General features: G+C 34.8%; 1 protein-coding gene across 3 annotated transcripts in view; it reads left to right on the forward strand.

The window, feature by feature from the left end:
* Positions 1 to 19,593, forward strand: part of LOC117344946 (high affinity cationic amino acid transporter 1-like) — a 44,807-nt gene extending 25,214 nt beyond the window's left edge. The window contains exons 13-16 of one of the 3 annotated variants that reach the window (XM_033907832.1): positions 105 to 292; positions 3,981 to 4,147; positions 5,333 to 5,441; positions 17,713 to 19,593. In XM_033907832.1, the coding sequence (XP_033763723.1) occupies positions 105 to 292; positions 3,981 to 4,147; positions 5,333 to 5,441; positions 17,713 to 17,828 (580 nt within the window). In that variant the 3' untranslated portion in view covers positions 17,829 to 19,593. Of the gene's footprint in view, positions 1 to 104; positions 293 to 3,980; positions 4,148 to 5,332; positions 5,442 to 7,380; positions 9,952 to 17,712 lie in introns of those variants that run through there. The other 2 variants (XM_033907831.1, XM_033907830.1) reach the window with 2 other exon arrangements.
* The last annotated feature ends 1,140 nt before the right edge of the window (positions 19,594 to 20,733 follow it).

The following is a 20,733-nucleotide window of genomic DNA, read 5'->3' on the forward strand; positions in this document are numbered from 1 at the left end:
TCTTAAGAACTTTATTTTAATTCCACTCAAGGTTAAAATTTTGAATATCTGAGTTCTCTTACTGCTGTTGTACTGTATTAAAAATGTATTTATTTATTTTTCAGTAGCATAAACCACAGTAGTAGTGATGATTGTGATGTGATTTCACCAAAACGTAGCCCCATACACGAGTCCGACCCGTTAGTGGGCGATACGTCTTACAAAGTCTGGTTAAAAGCAATGATTAGGTGTGAGGAGTCACAACCCACAGCTCTCACAGAAAAATTGGCACAGTTCAATGTTATTTTAATATGTGAGTATAATTTATGATTTACAAAATGTATATTGCTAGTAACTGTACTTTTGTTGGCTAGCTTTGATATATTGAACCTCAAACTTATCTAGTACTGTAATGCTCTTTTTTTTCCATACTCAGGTTTTAGCACATGTCATACGATTAGCATCATAATAAGTTGTTATTACCACATATATTGAAACTTGATGTATATTATGATCTTGATGTGTATTCCCTCTGGTGTACCCGCCATAGAATAAATATACTTGATGGTTGGATGGCAGAGTGGTAACTCGTGCTTTTCACCTATATGACTGGAGTTTGATTCCCTGATCGGACATGAAAAGGTATCGGGGTCGCCTATCCGACCTCGTGGGTTTTCCCCTGGGTACTCTGGTTTCCTCCCACAGTAAGACCTCTCCCGCTTCCACCAGGGCCAACAAGAGTGATTATTTTGTTAATTAAGTTGTTGATATAACTTTTTTTCCCATTATTGCCAAGAAAAATAAAGTTTAATGTTTTTAGAAAAAAATGAATGTGCTGGAAATTTAATTAAGGCAGTCATAATTTAGCACATATCTGCTTATAACTAAGATGTACGACCAGTTATATCATACCGAACACCATTGACTAGCAAATATGATTCTAGCAGAATGTTTCAAAAGCTGAAACACTAAAATAAGATAAGTTTTAAAACATTATTTCTCAATGCAATGAATATATTGCATCAGTTATTGTTTCAGCAAAACTATTTATAGACAAACCTGTCATGTGACATTTATCCTAAGTGTCGAAACATATAACTGAGTAAGTCTCATTCTTAAACCCTGTCTCACACATTACTGAAACTATGTTTTTTTATAGGTTTATTTTTCTTGGTTATGGTAAATGTATCTGCCATTATCATTGTTTAGGTCTATTTTGATTATTTAATGATATCTTATGATAAATTTCTGGTACAGGATAGAGTGCATCCTCTACACCAGACTCAGTACATGGTAATTGTTCTAATAATAATTTTGTGAATGTAAATCCACTAAAGTTCATAAACTGGCCTTGAAATTGTAAAATAAATCTATGTTTTTCCAGTGTTTATCAAGTTCATTTTTGAATCAATTCAAATTACTAGCACATGGTAGACCATTCCACACATTTACAGTTCGTAGTAAAAAGCTATTTTTCCTCTTCATACGTGAACACTGCTTAGGGTTTATTTTCAAAGAATTTCCTCCTTATCCAGACCAATTTGAAACATTTTCCCAGAACTTCAGAAATCTGGTTACTTCGCAATCGTATTTTCCATTAATTATTTTATATAGTTTGATCATATCTCCTCGCTGTCTTCTGAATGATAGTGTTGGTAAATTCAAGCACTTCAATCTTTCTGGATATATATAAGATTATCCCGACCTCCCTTCTGAATTTTCATTGTTTTGGCCTCTTGAATCACAGACAAGTCCTAAAATGAAAACAAACAACCCTCACTCATGTATTCCAGCCATAAAATTACCGTGAACAATCTATTAAATTGTGTTTTCATGGATATTGGGTGATTTTCCATGGATTAAGATTCCAGTAGTGTTTCTGATGAAGGTTTTTTCAGTATTTGACTTGGATTCTGAAATCATTTTAATGGTTCGTACAGATATCAATTTCTGTCTTTGAAAATTCTTGGGATTTATTATCACGCTATGGGATTCTTTGAATGTGGCACATATGCATTGAAAGGTCTTTTGATTTTGGTGTTATGATTAAGTATAAAAGATATTTGTGTTTTCCTGAAATATTCACAAAAGCAAAACTATATAATATTGCAATCATGACGTTTAATCATGCCTTCTTTGCGATTGCTTTAGGCGATGTGTTTACAATTGCACTGTGATATAGTTAATAAATATAAGACTTTAGATCTATTTGTGTACTATGTTCAACATCTATATTACCAAATGTTGATCACTAACTCAACAGACGTTTCGGAAATATCTTTGAAGTTGATGAAAGTACTGGAAAAGTCTTGGAGGTTGATGAGAGAAAGTATTGGAAAAGTTTTGGAAGTTGGTGAGGGAAAGTATTGGAAAAGTTTTGGAATTTGATGAGAGAAGGTATTGGAAAATTCTTGGAATTTGATGAGAGAAAGTATTCAAGAAGTCTTGGAAGTTGATGAGAGAAAGTATTCAAGAAGTCTTGGAAGTTGATGAGAGAAAGTATCTGAAAAGTCTGGGAAGTTGATGAGAGAAAGTACTGGAAAAGTCTTGGTTGTTGATGAAAGTATCGGAAAAGTCTTGGAAGTTGATGAGAGAAAGTATTCAAGAAGTCTTGGAAGTTGATGAGAGAAAGTATTCAAGAAGTCTTGGAAGTTGATGAGAGAAAGTATCTGAAAAGTCTGGGAAGTTGATGAGAGAAAGTACTGGAAAAGTCTTGGAAGTTGATGAAAGTAACTGAAAAGTCTTTGAAGTTGATGAGAGAAAGTATTGAAAAAGTCTTGGTAGTTGATGAGAGAAAGTATTGGAAAAGTCTTAGAAGTTGATGAGAGAAAGTATTCAAGAAGTCTTGGAAGTTGATGAGAGAAAGTATTCAAGAAGTCTTGGAAGTTGATGAGAGAAAGTATCTGAAAAGTCTGGGAAGTTGATGAGAGAAAGTATTGGAAAAGTCTTGGTTGTTGATGAAAGTATCGGAAAAGTCTTTGAATTTGATGAGAGAAAGTATTGGAAAAGTCTTGGAATTTGATGAGAGAAAGTATTCAAGAAGTCTTGGAAGTTGATGAGAGAAAGTATTCAAGAAGTCTTGGAAGTTGATGAGAGAAAGTATTCAAGAAGTCTTGGAAGTTGATGAGAGAAAGTATCTGAAAAGTCTGGGAAGTTGATGAGAGAAAGTACTGGAAAAGTCTTGGAAGTTGATGAAAGTAACTGAAAAGTCTTTGAAGTTGATGAGAGAAAGTATTGGAAAAGTCTTGGAAGTTGATGAGAGAAAGTACTGGAGAAGTCTTGGAAGTTGATGAGAGAAAGTATTGGAAAGGTTTTGGAAGTTGATGAGAGAAAGTACTGGAGAAGTCTTGGAAGTTGATGAGAGAAAGTACTGGAGAAGTCTTGGAAGTTGATGAGAGAAAGTATTGGAAAAGTCTTTGAAGTTGATGAGAGAAAGTAGTGGAGAAGTCTCAAAAGTTGATGAAAGTATTTAAGAAGTCTTGGAAGTTGATGAGAGAAAGTATCGGAAAAGTCTTGGAAGTTGATGAGAGAAAGTATCGGAAAAGTCTTGGAAGTTGATGAGAGAAAGTATCGGAAAAGTCTTGGAAGTTGATGAGAGAAAGTATTGGAAAAGTCTTGGTAGTTGTTGAGAGAAAGTTTTGGAAGTTGATGAGAGTAAGTATTGGAAAAGTCTTGGTAGTTGATGAGAGAAAGTATTGGGAAAGTCTTGGAATTCGATAAGAGAAAGTAAAGAAAAAGTCTTGGAAGTTGTTGAGAGAAAGTACTGAAGAAGTCTTGGAAGTTGATGAGAGAAAGTATTGGAAAAGTCTTGGTAGTTGATGAGAGAAAGTACTGAAGAAGTCTTGGAAGTTGATGAGAGAAAGTATTGGAAAAGTCTTGGAAGTTGATGAGAGAAAAGTATTGGAAAAGTCTCAAAAGTTGATGACTCATAGTCTGTATGATCCTTCATTTTAACAGTAATATTCACTTTAATGCATAGTGTTCAATCCATTGTCTTTCAGGTATGATTATAATAGTCCTCAGTTTTGTGCTGATCTTCGCCGAGGAAAACCTTGCCAATACAGAGGGATGGGCAATAACCATTGTAGCAGTTCTAGTCTTGTCCATCATTTTTCTTCTATACTCAATCCGTATTCAGCCGGAAAATACTCAAAAAGTCAGCTTTAAGGTAAGATCCAGAGTATATCAACGCTATAATTATGCAGATAACTTATTATACACAATAGAAAGTTGTTTTTGGGGGTTGAATACAAAGGTTCGCTGTGATTGGTCAAAAAAGGAAAACTTATATTTTCACTGCAAATATAAGTTTATTAATTTGATAAATTTCTAAATTTCACTGGCAAAAATGGCATTTGTGCCAGTGAAATATAAAAGAAAATATCAAAACGATAAAACGATTAAGCGATGTGCAGTGAAAATATAACATTTGGCAGTGAAAATATATAAGTTTTGCAGTGAAAATATATAAGTTTTGCAGTGAAAATATACAAGTTTTGCAGTGAAAATACAAGTTGGGAAACCATTCAATATTCTCTAGATACAAGTAGTATAGAATAGATGTACTACCAGTGTATAATTATTATACTATTGGATACAAATACAAAAATGTGTCTTTCAAAATCTTCATATTCCATAAGTTTATTTCAAAGGCTGCAAAATATGGTATGATCATTAATGGATACAATTTCCACAAACCTGCTTTTGATTCTTAGCTTATTTTCAATGAAAGCCAGATGTGGTGTATTCTATTTAAAATTGAATTACTTTTCAAAGTTTTCCTATGCAAAAACAAGAAAGGGTACCGACATAATAAGGAAGCCATGGTTAAAACTCAAAATCGATCAAACGAGGGTAAACAATGTATATTTGCACGGAGACCTTAGCAAAAGCGCAAAGGGAGTTAGACTAGTGCTTCGGAAGAGTAAGCGTCTTCTGATTCATAGACGACACCCGCCATACAGATCTAGGTCAAATCCGGTTTACGTCACATTCTCAAAGTGAAACCTAGGGTGGTTACAACGGAAACACAAGACTTAGACGTATATATCAACAAACGTTAAATACGTCAAATTACTTATCGCATATAAGTAACTGATATACCAAATGATACCCTGATGCTGACAATATAACTTTTCCATGATCTTCATTTTCCTTCATATTTTTATTTCTTTCATATATATATATATATATATATTACACTTATTGTTATCGATTTTCAGTTAGAATAACGGTTTCGTTTACACATTAAAGCATTGTCTGTTTATTTTTGCACCAGAATTGTACTTCTTCCTTTGAAAACTTGCCCTCATTGAGAAATTGTCACTGTAAACATGATCTCATTGTGTTTTAGGTGCCCTTGTTGCCAGTATTACCAGTCTTAAGTGTGTTTGTCAATATTTATCTGATGCTGAAGCTGTCTAGTGCTACCTGGATTCGATTCGGAGTCTGGATGTTTTTAGGTAGGACAGTATTACTTACCTCACCTTGCTAGAAACACCTGTCTTAAATATGCAAGTACAACCAGCATGCAGCAGTATATTGTCCTAGCAGCGTAATAACAAGTGTAATGATTGGCTATACGGCAAGCATTTACTAAGAATTGAACAATTATTGAAAGGATGACTTTAAGTTCCTGAAAACTCATAGAGCAAGTTACTATTATAAGGATCAGAATTTATTTCATTAAATTGTATGTGTGATTCTGTAATTATGTTAAGGGAAACTAACATAATTTTATCTATATATAGTATATTATATATATTATTTTTATCAGCTAGCTCACCTATTGAAAATTCCTACCATGTACTAACACAGGACCATGAAAAGGGTTATTTATTTAGAAATTGCTAAAATGAACCATTTAAAGTACTGAGAAAAAGCCTCAATTACTTTGGCATTAATTGTTTCAAACAAAATTATAATTTGATTTATTTTTAGCCCACCATCATCAGATGGTGGGCTATTCAAATCGCCCTGCGTCCGTGGTCCGTCGTCCGTCCGTCCCTCCGTCCGTCCGTCCCTCCGTCCGTAAACAATTCTTGTTATCGCTAATCCTCAGAAAGTACTGAAGGGATCTTTCTCAAATTTCATATGTGGGTTCCCCTTGGTGCCTAGTTATGCATATTGCATTTTGAGACCAATTGGAAAACAACATGGCCGACAGGCAGCCATCTTGGATTTTGACAATTGAAGTTTGTTATCGCTATTTCTGAGAAAGTGCTGAAGAGATCTTTCTCAAATTTCATATGTAGGCTCCCCTTGGTGCCTAGTTATGCATATTGCATTTTGAGACCAATCGGAAAACAACATGGCCGACAGGCAGCCATCTTGGATTTTGACAATTGAAGTTTGTTATCGCTATTTCTGAGAAAGTACTGAAGGGATCTTTCTCAAATTTCATATGTAGGCTTCCCTTGGTGCCTAGTTATGCATATTGCATTTTGAGACCAATCGGAAAACAATATGGCCGATAGGCAGCCATCTTGGATTTTGACAATTGAAGTTTGTTATCGCTATTTCTGAGAAAGTGCTGAAGAGATCTTTCTCAAATTTCATATGTAGGCTCCCCTTGGTGCCTAGTTATGCATATTGCATTTTGAGACCAATCGGAAAACAACATGGCCGACAGGCAGCCATCTTGGATTTTGACAATTGAAGTTTGTTATCGCTATTTCTGAGAAAGTACTGAAGGGATCTTTCTCAAATTTCATATGTAGGCTCCCCTTGGTGCTTAGTTATGCATATTGCATTTTGAGACCAATCGGAAAACAACATGGCCGATAGGCAGCCATCTTGGATTTTGACAATTGAAGTTTGTTATCGCTATTTCTCAGAAAGTACTGAAGGGATCTTTCTCAAATTTCTTATGTAGATTCCCCTTGGTGCCTGATGTTGCATTTTGGGACCAATCCGAAAACAACAGACAGCCATTATCGCAAAATCTTAAATTTTATATATAGGTTCCCCTTGTTTGAAAAGTACTAGAGGGCTGTTTCTGAATTTACACAGATTAGTAAGACTTAGAGGAAGGGAAAAGTAGAGAAAAGATCAATCTGACATGGAACCTATAAAGATCATTCAATGGTGGGCGCCAAGATCCCTCTGGGATCTCTTGTTTTTAGATATTTTTGTCTGTATTCTTTCATTTTGTCCATTTATTCTGATTTTGGACCATAATACCCCAAAAACTTATTGCCACAAATAGTACACTTACAACAACTTTTTTCACATCTTAATCAAAGAAAATTATATGATCAAAAGCGTCGTATCCAATAATACTCTCAATTACCATTTAACAAAAATGGTGATTTTGTTAACGATTTCCATATACATTCCCTTTTCCTGATCCTGTGTACACACATACCCTGTCCTAGCACTGTACATATTTCCTCCTTCCAGGCTTCCTCATTTACTTTTCCTATGGGATATGGCACAGCACAGGATCCGAGCCGAACCTTGAGGAATACGTCCTCCTCGCAGATACACCCACACCTTCTTCCCCATCCTCAGATCTTCTCTCCGGAAGTGACGACAGTCTCTTTGATGGCGAGACTGTGCGGAGATCACGTGATAAGGATGTAGAAAAAACAGCATCTTTACCTGATACAAAGAAATAACTAGAAAAACATTACACTCTTTATGTACAATTTTACAAATGGTTTCAAAGTGCAGCTGATTCTTTGAAAAGCGCTATGCAGTGATAGCGCTTACAAATGCTTACTTACGCGTTGTGTTGGTTGAACCACAGGAGTTTGACGTTCTAGCAAAAAGGAATATATAAAACTCTATATAAAACACCATGTATAGTATAAAAAACATCGTCAGGAGCGAAGTGAATCGCTGACCAAACATTTCACCGTCTTGATGACAATTCTGTAAACTCTGTTACGTCTTTATGATATTTTGTAAACAAGTAAACAATAATAACCTATTGTATTTTTAAAAGTGTACTTGTTTTTTTAATTGATTATTATATATTCCTATTTATCGAACGTCAAACTCCTGTTGTTGAGAGATTGAAATTTACGGCGATTTTGAAAGTGCTGCGTGAATCGTGAATCTGGTGTCATCCTTGTGTACATTAGATTAAAAGACTAATTTGAGTTATGGTGCTATATACATTTGTATGTCATATCATAGGGCGACGTATAATTGTAATATTGTAACATGACCAATGAATCGCCTCACACGATTCTCGCCAAAGTGAAAAGCTTACCCTCTGTGTCTAAATTTGCCTAATGACGAACCCTCTGCGTCTAAATTTGCCTAATGGCGAACCCTCTGATTATAAATTTGCCTAGTGTCGATAGAGAATAAATTTTATTTATTTATTCATGAATATGAGTTGGATGATAAATAGACTCTTGCATTAGTGTCAGCGTATTATTAGATTAATTGAACGAATTTAATCATTCGATATCAATCTAACTGAGACCCTTATGAACTTCAAATTGTTTTCACTCTGCCGTCAGTTTGGTATATATGATTTAATATCCAAGATATAAATACACAAATTTATTTAGGACTTCCTGTCCTTGTGAGAAACAAATACTGCTGATATCCATTGCCTTATCTTGTCATAATTAACACATTATTTGCTTCATTTAGAAAAAAAGGGGTTTTGTCACAGTTATAAATTCGTGTTCGACTGTAAAAGCATAATTAATACAGTATATGAAAATTCTATCTACTGCCGTTAAGAAAGTCTTTTCATTTGATTTTTTATTAATATGACCTTTTTGACGACTAAGATTATTGTTTAGGATTGCTTGGATTATGCATAATGCAGAGACCGAGAATATACATTTTTGTGCTTGACCACTGCCATATAACATAAAAGCAATCAGCCTGGGTCTGACCTAGAAAGTGACTCTTTATTGGACAGATAATCATTATTTTATCTGTGTAATAAAATCAAATTTAAAGGTTAGTCCTACATGAGTGTTTCACGATTCTAACGATATCCTGATTTACAGATGACACATGATCTTACTACAGAGTAGGCGACCGCGTGTACTAGTTTGTTCCCTTTGTATGTGGACTATTGATGTTTCGTTCTAAAAAAATTAACACTCTAAAACAAATAGTCGCAATATACTGTAAACCAACTAATTTTTTTGCGTGCGATTGATTTTCGCGTATTTCTTGGGCGATTAGAATTTGCGAATCTCGATTGCCGCGAAATAATTTCAATCACAGGTATTGGCCTTTTATTACTGTTAATTGCGAAGAAAAATCGATGTGAAAAAGAATTTAGGCATGAAACTCGAAATTAAGTCGCCGCGAAAATTGATTGATTAAAAGGGCCTTAAGAAGTATTACCTCTATGTAAAATTTAATATACAAATACTGTACGCAGTGGTCACTATCTAATAGTAAGTGAGGGCATTCGTGCATTAAATGTTTTTGTATTCTCCGAAGAATGTTATACATTCGCATATTTCAGCTTTTAGTCAAAAGGTTAAGTTACCATTGAGATTTTAAGTGCAAATTATCATGTCTTCATAAGCGCTGATTGGGTGTTGGATTATTGACATTTCATTTTATTTTTGAATATATCAAAATAATTTGTGATATCAAAATCAAGCGATTAATTCGTGTCAGATCTGATTTTCATTGATTGATGGAAGAATAATAATTTGATAATTTTATCTTTTATGATATTGCCATAAATATTTCCATTATGGAGAAATTAGTCTCAGAATTTGTATACGATAGTGATGTGTTCGCAACACAAACATATCCATCAATGACACAAAAAGAATCATTTAAGTGGAGTTTACTTATCTTGCATATGTGTTCATAACCTTATTTTAACCATAATTTCGTAAATCATTTGAAGATTTATGACTTTACATACTTTTGAAGATGAAAGATTTTATAAACTGTTTTATGATCTTACATTGATTCAGACCATATTGTACTTTATGATTCTTTTATTAGTGCTATTTTTTTTTATAAAATTGTTTGATTTTAATTAAAATTTTTATGATATTTTTAGCCCACCATCATCAGATGGTGGGCTATTCAAATCGCCCTGCGTCCGTGGTCCGTCGTCCGTCCGTCCGTCCGTCCCTCCGTCCGTCCGTCCGTCCGTCCGTCCGTCCGTCCGTCCGTCCGTCCGTAAACAATTCTTGTTATCGCTAATCCTCAGAAAGTACTGAAAGGATTTTTCTCAAATTTCATATGTATGTTCCCCTTGGTGTCTAGTTATGCATATTGCATTTTGAGACCAATCGGAAAACAACATGGCCGACAGGCAGCCATCTTGGATTTTGATAATTGAAGTTTGTTATCGCTATTTCTGAGAAAGTACTGAAGGGATCTTTCTCAAATTTCATATGTATGTTTCTCTTGGTGCCTAGTTATGCATATTGCATTTTGAGACCAATCAGAAAACAACATGGCCGACAGGCAGCCATCTTGGATTTTGATAATTGAAGTTTGTTATCGCTATTTCTGAGAAAGTACTGAAGGGATCTTTCTGAAATTTCATATGTAGGCTCCCCTTGGTGCCTAGTTATGCATATTGCATTTTGAGACCAATCGGATAACAACATGGCCGACAGGCAGCCATCTTGGATTTTGATAATTGAAGTTTGTTATCGCTATTTCTGAGAAAGTACTGAAGGGATCTTTCTCAAATTTCATATGTAGATTCCCCTTGGTGCCTAGTTATGCATATTGCATTTTGAGACCAATCAGAAAACAACATGGCCGACAGGCAGCCATCTTGGATTTTGATAATTGAAGTTTGTTATCGCTATTTCTGAGAAAGTACTGAAGGGATCTTTCTCAAATTTCATATGTAGGCTCCCCTTGGTGCCTAGTTATGCATATTGCATTTTGAGACCAATCGGAAGACAACATGGCCGACAGGCAGCCATCTTGGATTTTGATAATTGAAGTTTGTTATCGCTATTTCTGAGAAAGTACTGAAGGGATCTTTCTCAAATTTCATATGTAGGTTCCCCTTGGTGCCTAGTTATGCATATTGCATTTTGAGACCTATCGGAAAACAACATGGCCGACAGGCAGCCATCTGGATTTTGACAATTGAAGTTTGTTATCGCTATTTCTCAGAAAGTACTGAAGGGATCTTTCTCAAATTTCATATATAGGTTCCCCTTGGTGCCTAGTTATGCATATTACATTTTGAGACCAATCTGAAAACAACATGGCCGACAGGCAGCCATCTTGGATTTTGACAATTCAAGTTTGTTGTCGCTATTTATCAGAAATTGCTGAAGGGATCTTTCTGAAATTTCATTTGTGGATTGCCCTCTGTGCCTAGTTATGCATATTGGATTTTGAGACCAGTCAGAAAACAACCTGCCCGACAGGCAGCCATCTTGTATTTTGACAATTGAAGTTTGTTATCGCTATTTTACAGAAGGTACTGAAGGGATCTTTCTCGAATTTCATATGTAGGCTCCCCTTGGTCCCTGGTGTTGCATTTTCGGACCAATCCGAAAACAACAGACAGCCATTATCGCTAAATCTTAAATTGTTTGCAAAGTCCTAGAGGGCTGTTTCTGAATTTACACAGATTAGTAAGACTTAGAGGAAGGGAAAAGTAGAGAAAAGATCAATCTGACATGGAACCTATAAAGATCATTCAATGGTGGGCGCCAAGATCCCTCTGGGATCTCTTGTTGTGTATATCCGGTTGTGATCGTGTTTAACAATTCACGTAAAAATATTATCTAACATGCCATTCATAATAATACACTGTGAATATTAGTGTTTTCCAACGTTTAGATATTCACAAAATATTCCTGACATTTATTTTCCCTGAGAACGGAAGGGTTAAATGTGACTAATGGTTACGTTTAATGATAACATATTTTCAAATTTCATATTGCGTAACGTACCGATAATCTGATAATCTAGTCTATTCATTAAAACCAACCTGCACTGCTATGAAATCCGCCCATAAGATCGTTACCTTGATTCCAAACTGTTTAATTACAAGAAAACTCTGTAACAGCTTAATTTGGATGATCATCTGACACTAAGCTGCAAAGGCTTTCCATCTAGGGTTCGACATATTGAGAGACTTCTTCTATCAAATGGATATTGATTTTCAAGATACTTACGGTTCCCTCAAAGAATGTGTCAGGAAATGGGAAATACGAAAACCTTACAAGAACCCTATAGATATCTACACGTTGTCCGGGTTCTCAAATTTTACTACTTGCACCACCATCCCAAATGTCAGACTTAAGGAGAGCCTTCATTCTGTTGTGATGAGGCGAACAGCGAACAGCGCTAAAGGTGCATTGTACGTTGTACATTTTTATGAACCTGCGACTAGGACTCATAGGAAATGTTTGATTAAACTTCTGATCGACATTTGTTGAGTTTAGTGACCAGACCTTCTAACAGAATATTGACATACCCATAGGAGCAAACTGTTCCCCTCTGTTGGGTGATATCACTTATAGATGTACTGTACTGACGATGTACTTACTTTAAACATTTCCTATCATATCGATCGTATATATATATGTGGTGATCCGAAGATATAGATTTGAATTTCCTGTCGTAGTTGTACCGAGAGAAATATATGTACCATGTATGTAGAACTATTGAAATTAAGGACACAACTTCAGTCCCTTACCTCGATCTTCACCGACAATTGACGTACCTAGCAGCGACAGCTTAAAACTGTATGGTGAGAGTGATGATTTTTGTTCTCCCAATTGTTAATTTCCCATTTCTGGATAGTAACGTCCCCCTTCCTACGATGTTAATATGTCGCAGGTGATTCGATATTCAAGGGATTGTTCCTAGTATCACGGTTTCTGTGTGGGCTTATGACGAAAAATTAAATATATTTCGAGTGAAGCAGGTTAATTAAGACCAATGGAAAGTTTTATTGGTATAATCTGTTTTGGAATATTCTATTTTCTTTTACGTTATGAAGTCGGATGTGTTAGATGTTCGTTGAAATTCCTAGTTGTTCAGTTGCCACCACCGTAGCTATCAAGATGAGAATGTAAGTATTTACCTAGATTTGTATGGCGGATGTCGTCCATGAAGCAGACGACACTTGCTTTTCCAAACACATTGTCTTATATTCCATACAATCTATTTTTTGTCAATATTTCGCCATTGTCTTATCAATTTGGAGTCAGAATTATGATTTTGTAACTACATGTTTGTCGATATTCTCTGATGTTTTTGAGACCCCGTTTTGAGACTTTTAAGAGCCAAAGACGCCATATGCGCTTTCCTAGCAACAAGAGCGGTTAATATAAGTTTAAAGCTTGTTTTATAGATATTGTTGAATGTATGTATCATCCTTTTAATACCCCGAGACACGTGATTTTAAACTTTTGTTTTTATCCCCGAATATACCTGTGTACAATATCCAGGGTAGCTGCTATGAGATTTATCGTAGTTAGCACCGTATCTTATCCCATATCTATGCATATCACCATATCTTATCTTATCTGTACCTTATCACAGATTCCCGGATTAAATGTATAGAATATCCCAGAAATATACAAAATACACAGGTAGTACTTAACCCAGCATTATTACATGTTAATGTTTATTGTATGGCCTTAAATAAAAATCGCAGGAGAAAGACCACACGCCTCATTGTTTCGTGAGAAAAAAAATTATAAGTGCTAAATTTATTGCTTCATTTCAGTGCCAAAATTTGAAATTATGCTTATTTTTAAACTTGTGATGGGTTCTATATGTCCTCGTTGAAATACGTTGGTATTTGTCAGTACATAGTATATGTGGCGTCGATGAATAACATGTCTGATGTGGGATTGACAGCAATAAACATATCCATAGAAATTTTAGTATATTTAAAGAAATTTATTGAGTTGAGACTGAAATTCTAAAGATAAATATTAAAAAGGAAGCAATATAATCGAATGGGATAAATTCCTTTGTTTATGAAATTGAAAACAAAGTCTGCATGTTAATACATTTCAAAAATATTCATTTAAAATTTGTTATAACTTGCGCAATGCCCAATAATATGAAAGCTATGTATATTCAGTTAAACAATATTAAATAAAATGTTGAATTTAGTAACGACATATCTCACCAGGGACCCTATAATCAATAAAGTATTGAATATTAATCAAACCATGTTAACTCGTAAGGTTATGACCAGCTCGTTTAACAGTATTTTGGTTAGTCTACCTCATGATATTACTTTATTATTAAATACTTAGATGACTTTATGTACCATATACCCCAATCGATACGACTTACTCCTCTTTAAATCATACGTGGGTCACAAAGTCACATCCATCTGGATGATTAGAAAAACATCTTTAGAATTTACTACTTACATTGTACGTGCGAGGAAAGGTAGTTTGGGATATGTGTTTGTAGGTAAAATTATCTATATATTAAATTGGCGATTTATACTTCGTTGAACTGGGACGGCTTCTCGAGTTAAGACACAACACTGTGAATGCGTCATGTGATCATTACCTTTCATTTTGAATTCATCATATGACATGATTTGTCCTCATACACTGTATAACCTCAGTTGTGTCATACTCCATACATTCTCTGTCGTATAAATTCATATGGGCGTGACCTTCATGTGACCTGTGTTGTTGGTCATGTGACCTGTGTTTTGGTCATTTGACCTGAGTTGTTGGTCATGTGACCTGTGTTGTTGGTCATATGACCCTTATTATTCACCATGTGAAGTTTGTTGTATATACGGTGGACCTTGTGACCTCTGTTATACAATATTCTACATATGTTGGGTAGTTATCGCACAGGAGCTGTCCAGATAAAATATTAAAGAACAGCTATGCTTTATGTAATATTTTAAAGTATTGCTAGTCCTACATTTATAACTGTTTCCACATATTTTTTCCCCATACCAAAAAGTGATGTATGATGTTATTTTGTTATCATCGATGAATAAATATTAATATTTTATTGAAGTTTAATCTTTGTTGTTTTGTATCCTTGAACCAACTCCTGAATAAGACACTAGGATCATGACATGTTTATCTTATATCAATTTTTTTTTTTTTTACATTTACTTTCTTTTTTAATATTTATTTTATTTTTGCCAAGTTTTTTTATACATAATATGATAAAACACTACAGGGAGAGATAAATAACACACCAACAAAATATCATCTTGACAATCATCCTAAATCACATCATCATCATCATCATCATAGTCATCATGAAATTTTAAAATTCAACCTAAACCTGATATATAGTTGACTAAGGCCAGTATTTATCAACCAGGAGACAACCCAAACTGACGTTTAGTCACACCAAGGTGATACGAAGAAAACTAAAACTGACATTTCGTAGTGCAAGTATTCGTCTTATATACATTTATCAGCATAAAGCTGGTATTTTATCCAGAATCTGACATTTAATATCATATTACCGACATTAATCTGGTATTAAAACTACAAAAGACATTTCGTTACCTAAAGTGGAACTTTTCGTAAGTCAGCTTTTTTACGCGCGATTTAATTAATTTGTCTACAATGCTGTAAGAGTTATATAACAATACATTTTAGATAAACCTAAAACGTAATTATGCTAGCAAATATAAATGGTAAATGATTTCATTGGAAACAAGAAAATGCAATAGAGTGCTGGACAACATTCAGATTAAAACCGGGTCAGATATATCAGTTTAAGTTCCGTTTTCTTTTAAATGTGGCATTATGAACTATATGCTGAATAGTTTATCTTCCTAAATATTTAAGAAGTGCATCATTTAGACATTTGCCTTAGATCGCGCAGGAATTTGAAGTATTTATCTCGTGTCAGCGTATCTTTGTGATAAAATATTTCAGATTAAACTTTTTTATCAAAAAAAGTACTTAAAGGTATGTTTTATACGCATTGAAAACATGCCGGTATATATCGATGAAATATATTCAAAACAAAAAACGTTTCTTAAGATATTTAATAGATAAGGCAATATTTGAAATATCTCGTCCGTAAGCTAGCAATTCATTGTATCCAAGTAAATCGGAGCAAGTGTAACAATGACAACACAGGTTAACATCACCTTTGAATATGAAGTTGGTAGCAGGTAATGTAATGGGTAGTAAGTGATGAAATGGTTAGCAGGTAATGTAATGGTTAGCAGGTAATGTAATGGTTAGCAGGTAATGTAATGGTTAGCAGGTAATGTAATGGTTAGCAGGTAATGTAATGGTTAGCAGATAATGTAATGGTTAGCAGGCAATGTTATAGGTAGCAGGTAATGAAATGGTTAGAAGGTAATGTAATGGTTAGCAGGCAATGAATTGGAAGCAGGCAATGAATTGGAAGCAGGTAATGAAGTTAGCAAGTAATGAATTGGTTAGTAGGTAATGTAACGGTTAGCAGGTAATGTATTGGTTAGCAAGTAACTATGAAAATTTCAATTCTAGTCCAAAGAAGACGGTTGTAGGACGTCTTCCTATATAAGCTCTAACAAGTTTACGCCCTTCCCAGAGAGAAACGTCATGAGATTCCATTTTAATGAAACTCACACTCAGTCCCTGGAGGAAATGTTTATGTCAAACATACTTACATGTATATAGTTTGAAGTATGCTCCACTGAATATGAACAAAATCTAGTCAAATGAGTAACTCCCTATATACGCTGGAATAATAAAATTATATTAATGTTACCCAAACGACCAATATCGAAAGTTTTAAAATGGAAACCAACTCCAGACATAAAGCTTCGCTTTTCATCCATTAATTATTTTTATGAAAACTGACGATTAATTTTAAGATTTCCTTTGGATGTGAAATTGACATTGTTACCGTTTGTTACCTGGATACCAGAGCGTTAAATCTCGCTAATGTTGAGGAGAAATCAGATATACCAAGATTACAGAATCAACGGTAATTTGGAAATAAATCTTGAGATAAAAGGAAGTATCAAACGGGACTGTTCTCTCGACTTGCTTAATTAGTCTCAATATCCGACTCGGCATTACTAATGACAGTCATTATCTTCGCGACGCTTTCCGTTTGGACCGAATGATCAGATAATTGGACTGAAGTATCACGTCATCAAGAAAAAACTAGGGTATCACCATCACAACCTCATTACTTCCTACTCCAATAGAATTATCTGTACAGTACTCTCTGATATATGCACAGTTCTTCCTATATCCGCCCTCCTCGCTATCACACGTCACACCTGACAGCCGAAAGAACCCGAAGTCACATCCGGGTACGTATGCACGATGTTGATTCAACATATCTCTTTTTCTAGAAAAAGTTTTTGCTCGTTACCTAAATGTACATATTGTTTTGTGTCAAGTAGACCGTATCAACAGGAGATGAGCATGCCGATTTAAATGTTACAATACGTTGACATTAAACTGATCCAGAACATCTTTATGAGGCCAACAGAATTTTAAATTATACAGCATCTGAAATTTAATTATACCACAGGGGCATGTCTAGTCTTATATAAAAAAACAACCAGAAATACCTATATAAAAAGGTAAATATAAAGGTATTTCTGGCTATTTTTAATAATACACTGATCAAAACCAGTCGCTCCTTCATGATAGAATGATTATGATGTGTACATCCATCTTCGTAGAACTTTACAAATGTTAAGTATATTTTGGCAGTATTATTCTCCAGATATTGTAATTATGTTGCTATTCAATACAATACAAATGAAAATTACACATTCTAATATTTGATATATTTAATATACATACGTTAATTTGTTGTTCTGTTGTTTTTGTCAAGGCTTCATAGTGTATTTTGGTTATGGAATATGGAACAGCAGTGAGGGAGAGCGGTACAAAGAGGAACAGAAGAACGAACGCGCCACGGGCCCAAAGGAAACAACAAAACTGATATAGACCTAATTATCTACCTTATGATCTACCTAAATATCTATATCAATTTTATTGTTTCCTCTTAATGCACGTGAATTCCAATGATTGGCGTACATATGGGTTTTTTTTTTTTTTTGTCTAGTTACGGTTTAACAGACGGCTACCACAGTGACACCCTGTATACTAAAGCTATATTTTGATGAATATTACAAATTAACTTTCGTGAGATGTTGTTGGTACAGCCATTCACGATAATAATTTTACATAAAAATTAACACGACGTTTCAATGGGACAGCCATCTTTTTCAAGTGTCAGAATGTTTGTGTTTATCGCTAAGTATTTTTTTCCCACATCTTTATGTAACGATAATAATTGAATTTTAATTAATACACTTGAGTATGTTACTGGGGAAGAATAAATAATTGGAAATTATATCAAAATGTTATATTTTGGATAGCTATCAATCCTTCTATCTTAATTATGGTTGTTTCACACGATTTTAAAACTGATTTGATTTGACAGCTACTTTCGAGACCCCGAAATGAAAACACTTCAATCACATAGTCCACATCATCATTTCGTTATCTCTTATTATTTTTCCATTTTTTTAACGATTTAAATAAACAATAATGATTTTGTCTTGGGAGCCTGCAGTTGGTTCCGCGTTCCGAGTTCCGAGTTCCGTTTAAGTAAAACGGAACTCCAGTTCCGAGTTCCGTTTAAGACAAACGAACTACTATGTATAAACTTTACGGGACTTGGTCTCAGTTCCGAGCTCCGTTTTAGATAAACGGAACTAGGAACCAATTCCGAGTTCCTTTTAAGATAAACGGAACTCGGAACTGGTTCCTAGTTTCGTTTTACTTAAACGGAACTCGGCAATGGTTTCTAGTTTTATTTATTTTAAACGGAACTGGGAGCAAAGCCCAAGTCCCGTTAAGTTTATACCTGACTGTTAAGTGTCCTTACACTCATTAAACGGAACTCGGAACTGGTTCCTAGTTCCGTTTATCTTAAACGGAACTCGGAACTGGGACCAAAACCCGTAAAGTTTATACATAGTAGTTCGTTTGTCTTAAACGGAACTCGGAACTGGGACCAAAACCAATAAAGTTTATACATAGTATTTTAGTTGATCTTAAACGGAACTCGGAACTGGTTCCTAGTTCCGTTTATCTTAAACGGAACCCGGAACTCGGAACTCGGTACCAACTTCAGGCTCCCTTTTGTCTTCGCTACCATCATGTTTGTTCATATTAAAGTAGTGAATGAATCACCATGGCCCTACTTGACCAAAGCCGTCGATGGGCCGTAAAACCAAAACAAACAAATCATTTGATTTCTATAACAGATGTTATAGTTCATTAATTTTGCATGCTTGCCTTATCGTCTTATTTACTTCATTTTAATTAAATGTTTCCAAGTGAATCGTGTCTTTATTGCCTTTTTTTTTTATATAAATACCTTGTATATTGTAACAATACACAATAACCTGTAGTCATTGATAATGCTAAGATTATCGTTTGTTCAAACATGCTAATTCAAGTTCAAGTTTCCGTCTTTGCTTTGATTCTATAAAAAGTAAGAATATCTCAACTCAGAACAAATATCATGTCGCCAGGACTACTTTACCAAACAAACTTGTTTAAGTATCATTTACTTTTACCAGTAGGGAATTAGTTCACAATCATGTGAAGCTTCAAGAACAATACGGCTTTGCTATTATATATTATATGTATATGGTATTATATATGGACAATTTTAGAATTAAAGCTACCTGAACTATTACATTTTGTATGTATTCTTTGTTTGTTTTCCAGATTTTTTCTCGGAATTTACTTCGAATAGTAAAATCAGTCATCTGGTGACTGATGTACATGGTCATTTCGTTTTTAAATTCTTAATTCTGATATGTCCATGTCATATCGATTTACACCATAAGTCCAACAAATTACTTATACAGGTAGCCAAAATCTCGTCTGTGTCTTAACTTATGCATGAGTGCATTATGTCAATTATCTATTCTGGAACATTTGCTTCAGGTTAGTAAAGTAAATATGATAGAAGTTATATGACACAACCAATATTATATTAAAGAGTGTGACGTTTCGATGACTACATTGTCACCTTCATCAGTCTGATGACCAATGTGAAGGGTACTAGCACTGTCGTATGTAGTGTCCATAGTATTATTGTTCGTAGTATGAAGTGTTGTTTTTACCATCTCGTCACACTATTTTCGAACATGGTGTCAATATGATCATAATAAATACGAAACATCCTTCAGAGTAGTTTGAATCTTTTACCATCTCGGACACAACATAAGACAGAGCTAGTACGCTTCACATTGGTCATCAGTCTGATGAAGGTGACAGTGTAGTCATCGAAACGTCACACTCTTTAATATCATATTGGTTGTGTCGTATAACGTTTATCACATGTAAATTGTTCCCCTTAATCTACGCATTAGTTGAGCTATGCTACGCCGTCCAAGGTGTAAGTAATGTTATTCTGGAAACTATCACCCTCTCTCGCGCCCTTAAAGTTCAGACCTTTCTTCGCCACAACACCTCTGACCTTAAGACCATCATTGCGCAAGCTCGGTCTAAATCTGATGGGTGCAAAATAGCATGCACACTGGCGGTAAACCGATATCTCTTCCGGGACTTGTCACGATGCTGAGACATGTAGTTTCCGTGACAAACAGATATAGCTACATTTCCGGGATATACATCATGTATAAAATACAATGGTGTGTGATTCTCGTAACAAAACCGCGACGCGTACATCATGTATGTACTCATTTAAGGACATGCGTGCCTCACATTTTAGACTTCCATGATACTGAAAATCCGGATGTTCGATACAATTAATTTGCGGTTATCAAGACGACTCCATTCGTCAACATCAACATCTATCTATACACGA

The sequence above is a fragment of the Pecten maximus genome, chromosome 16 (assembly GCF_902652985.1).
Source record: "Pecten maximus chromosome 16, xPecMax1.1, whole genome shotgun sequence".
In the NCBI taxonomy this organism is placed as follows: domain Eukaryota; kingdom Metazoa; phylum Mollusca; class Bivalvia; order Pectinida; family Pectinidae; genus Pecten; species Pecten maximus.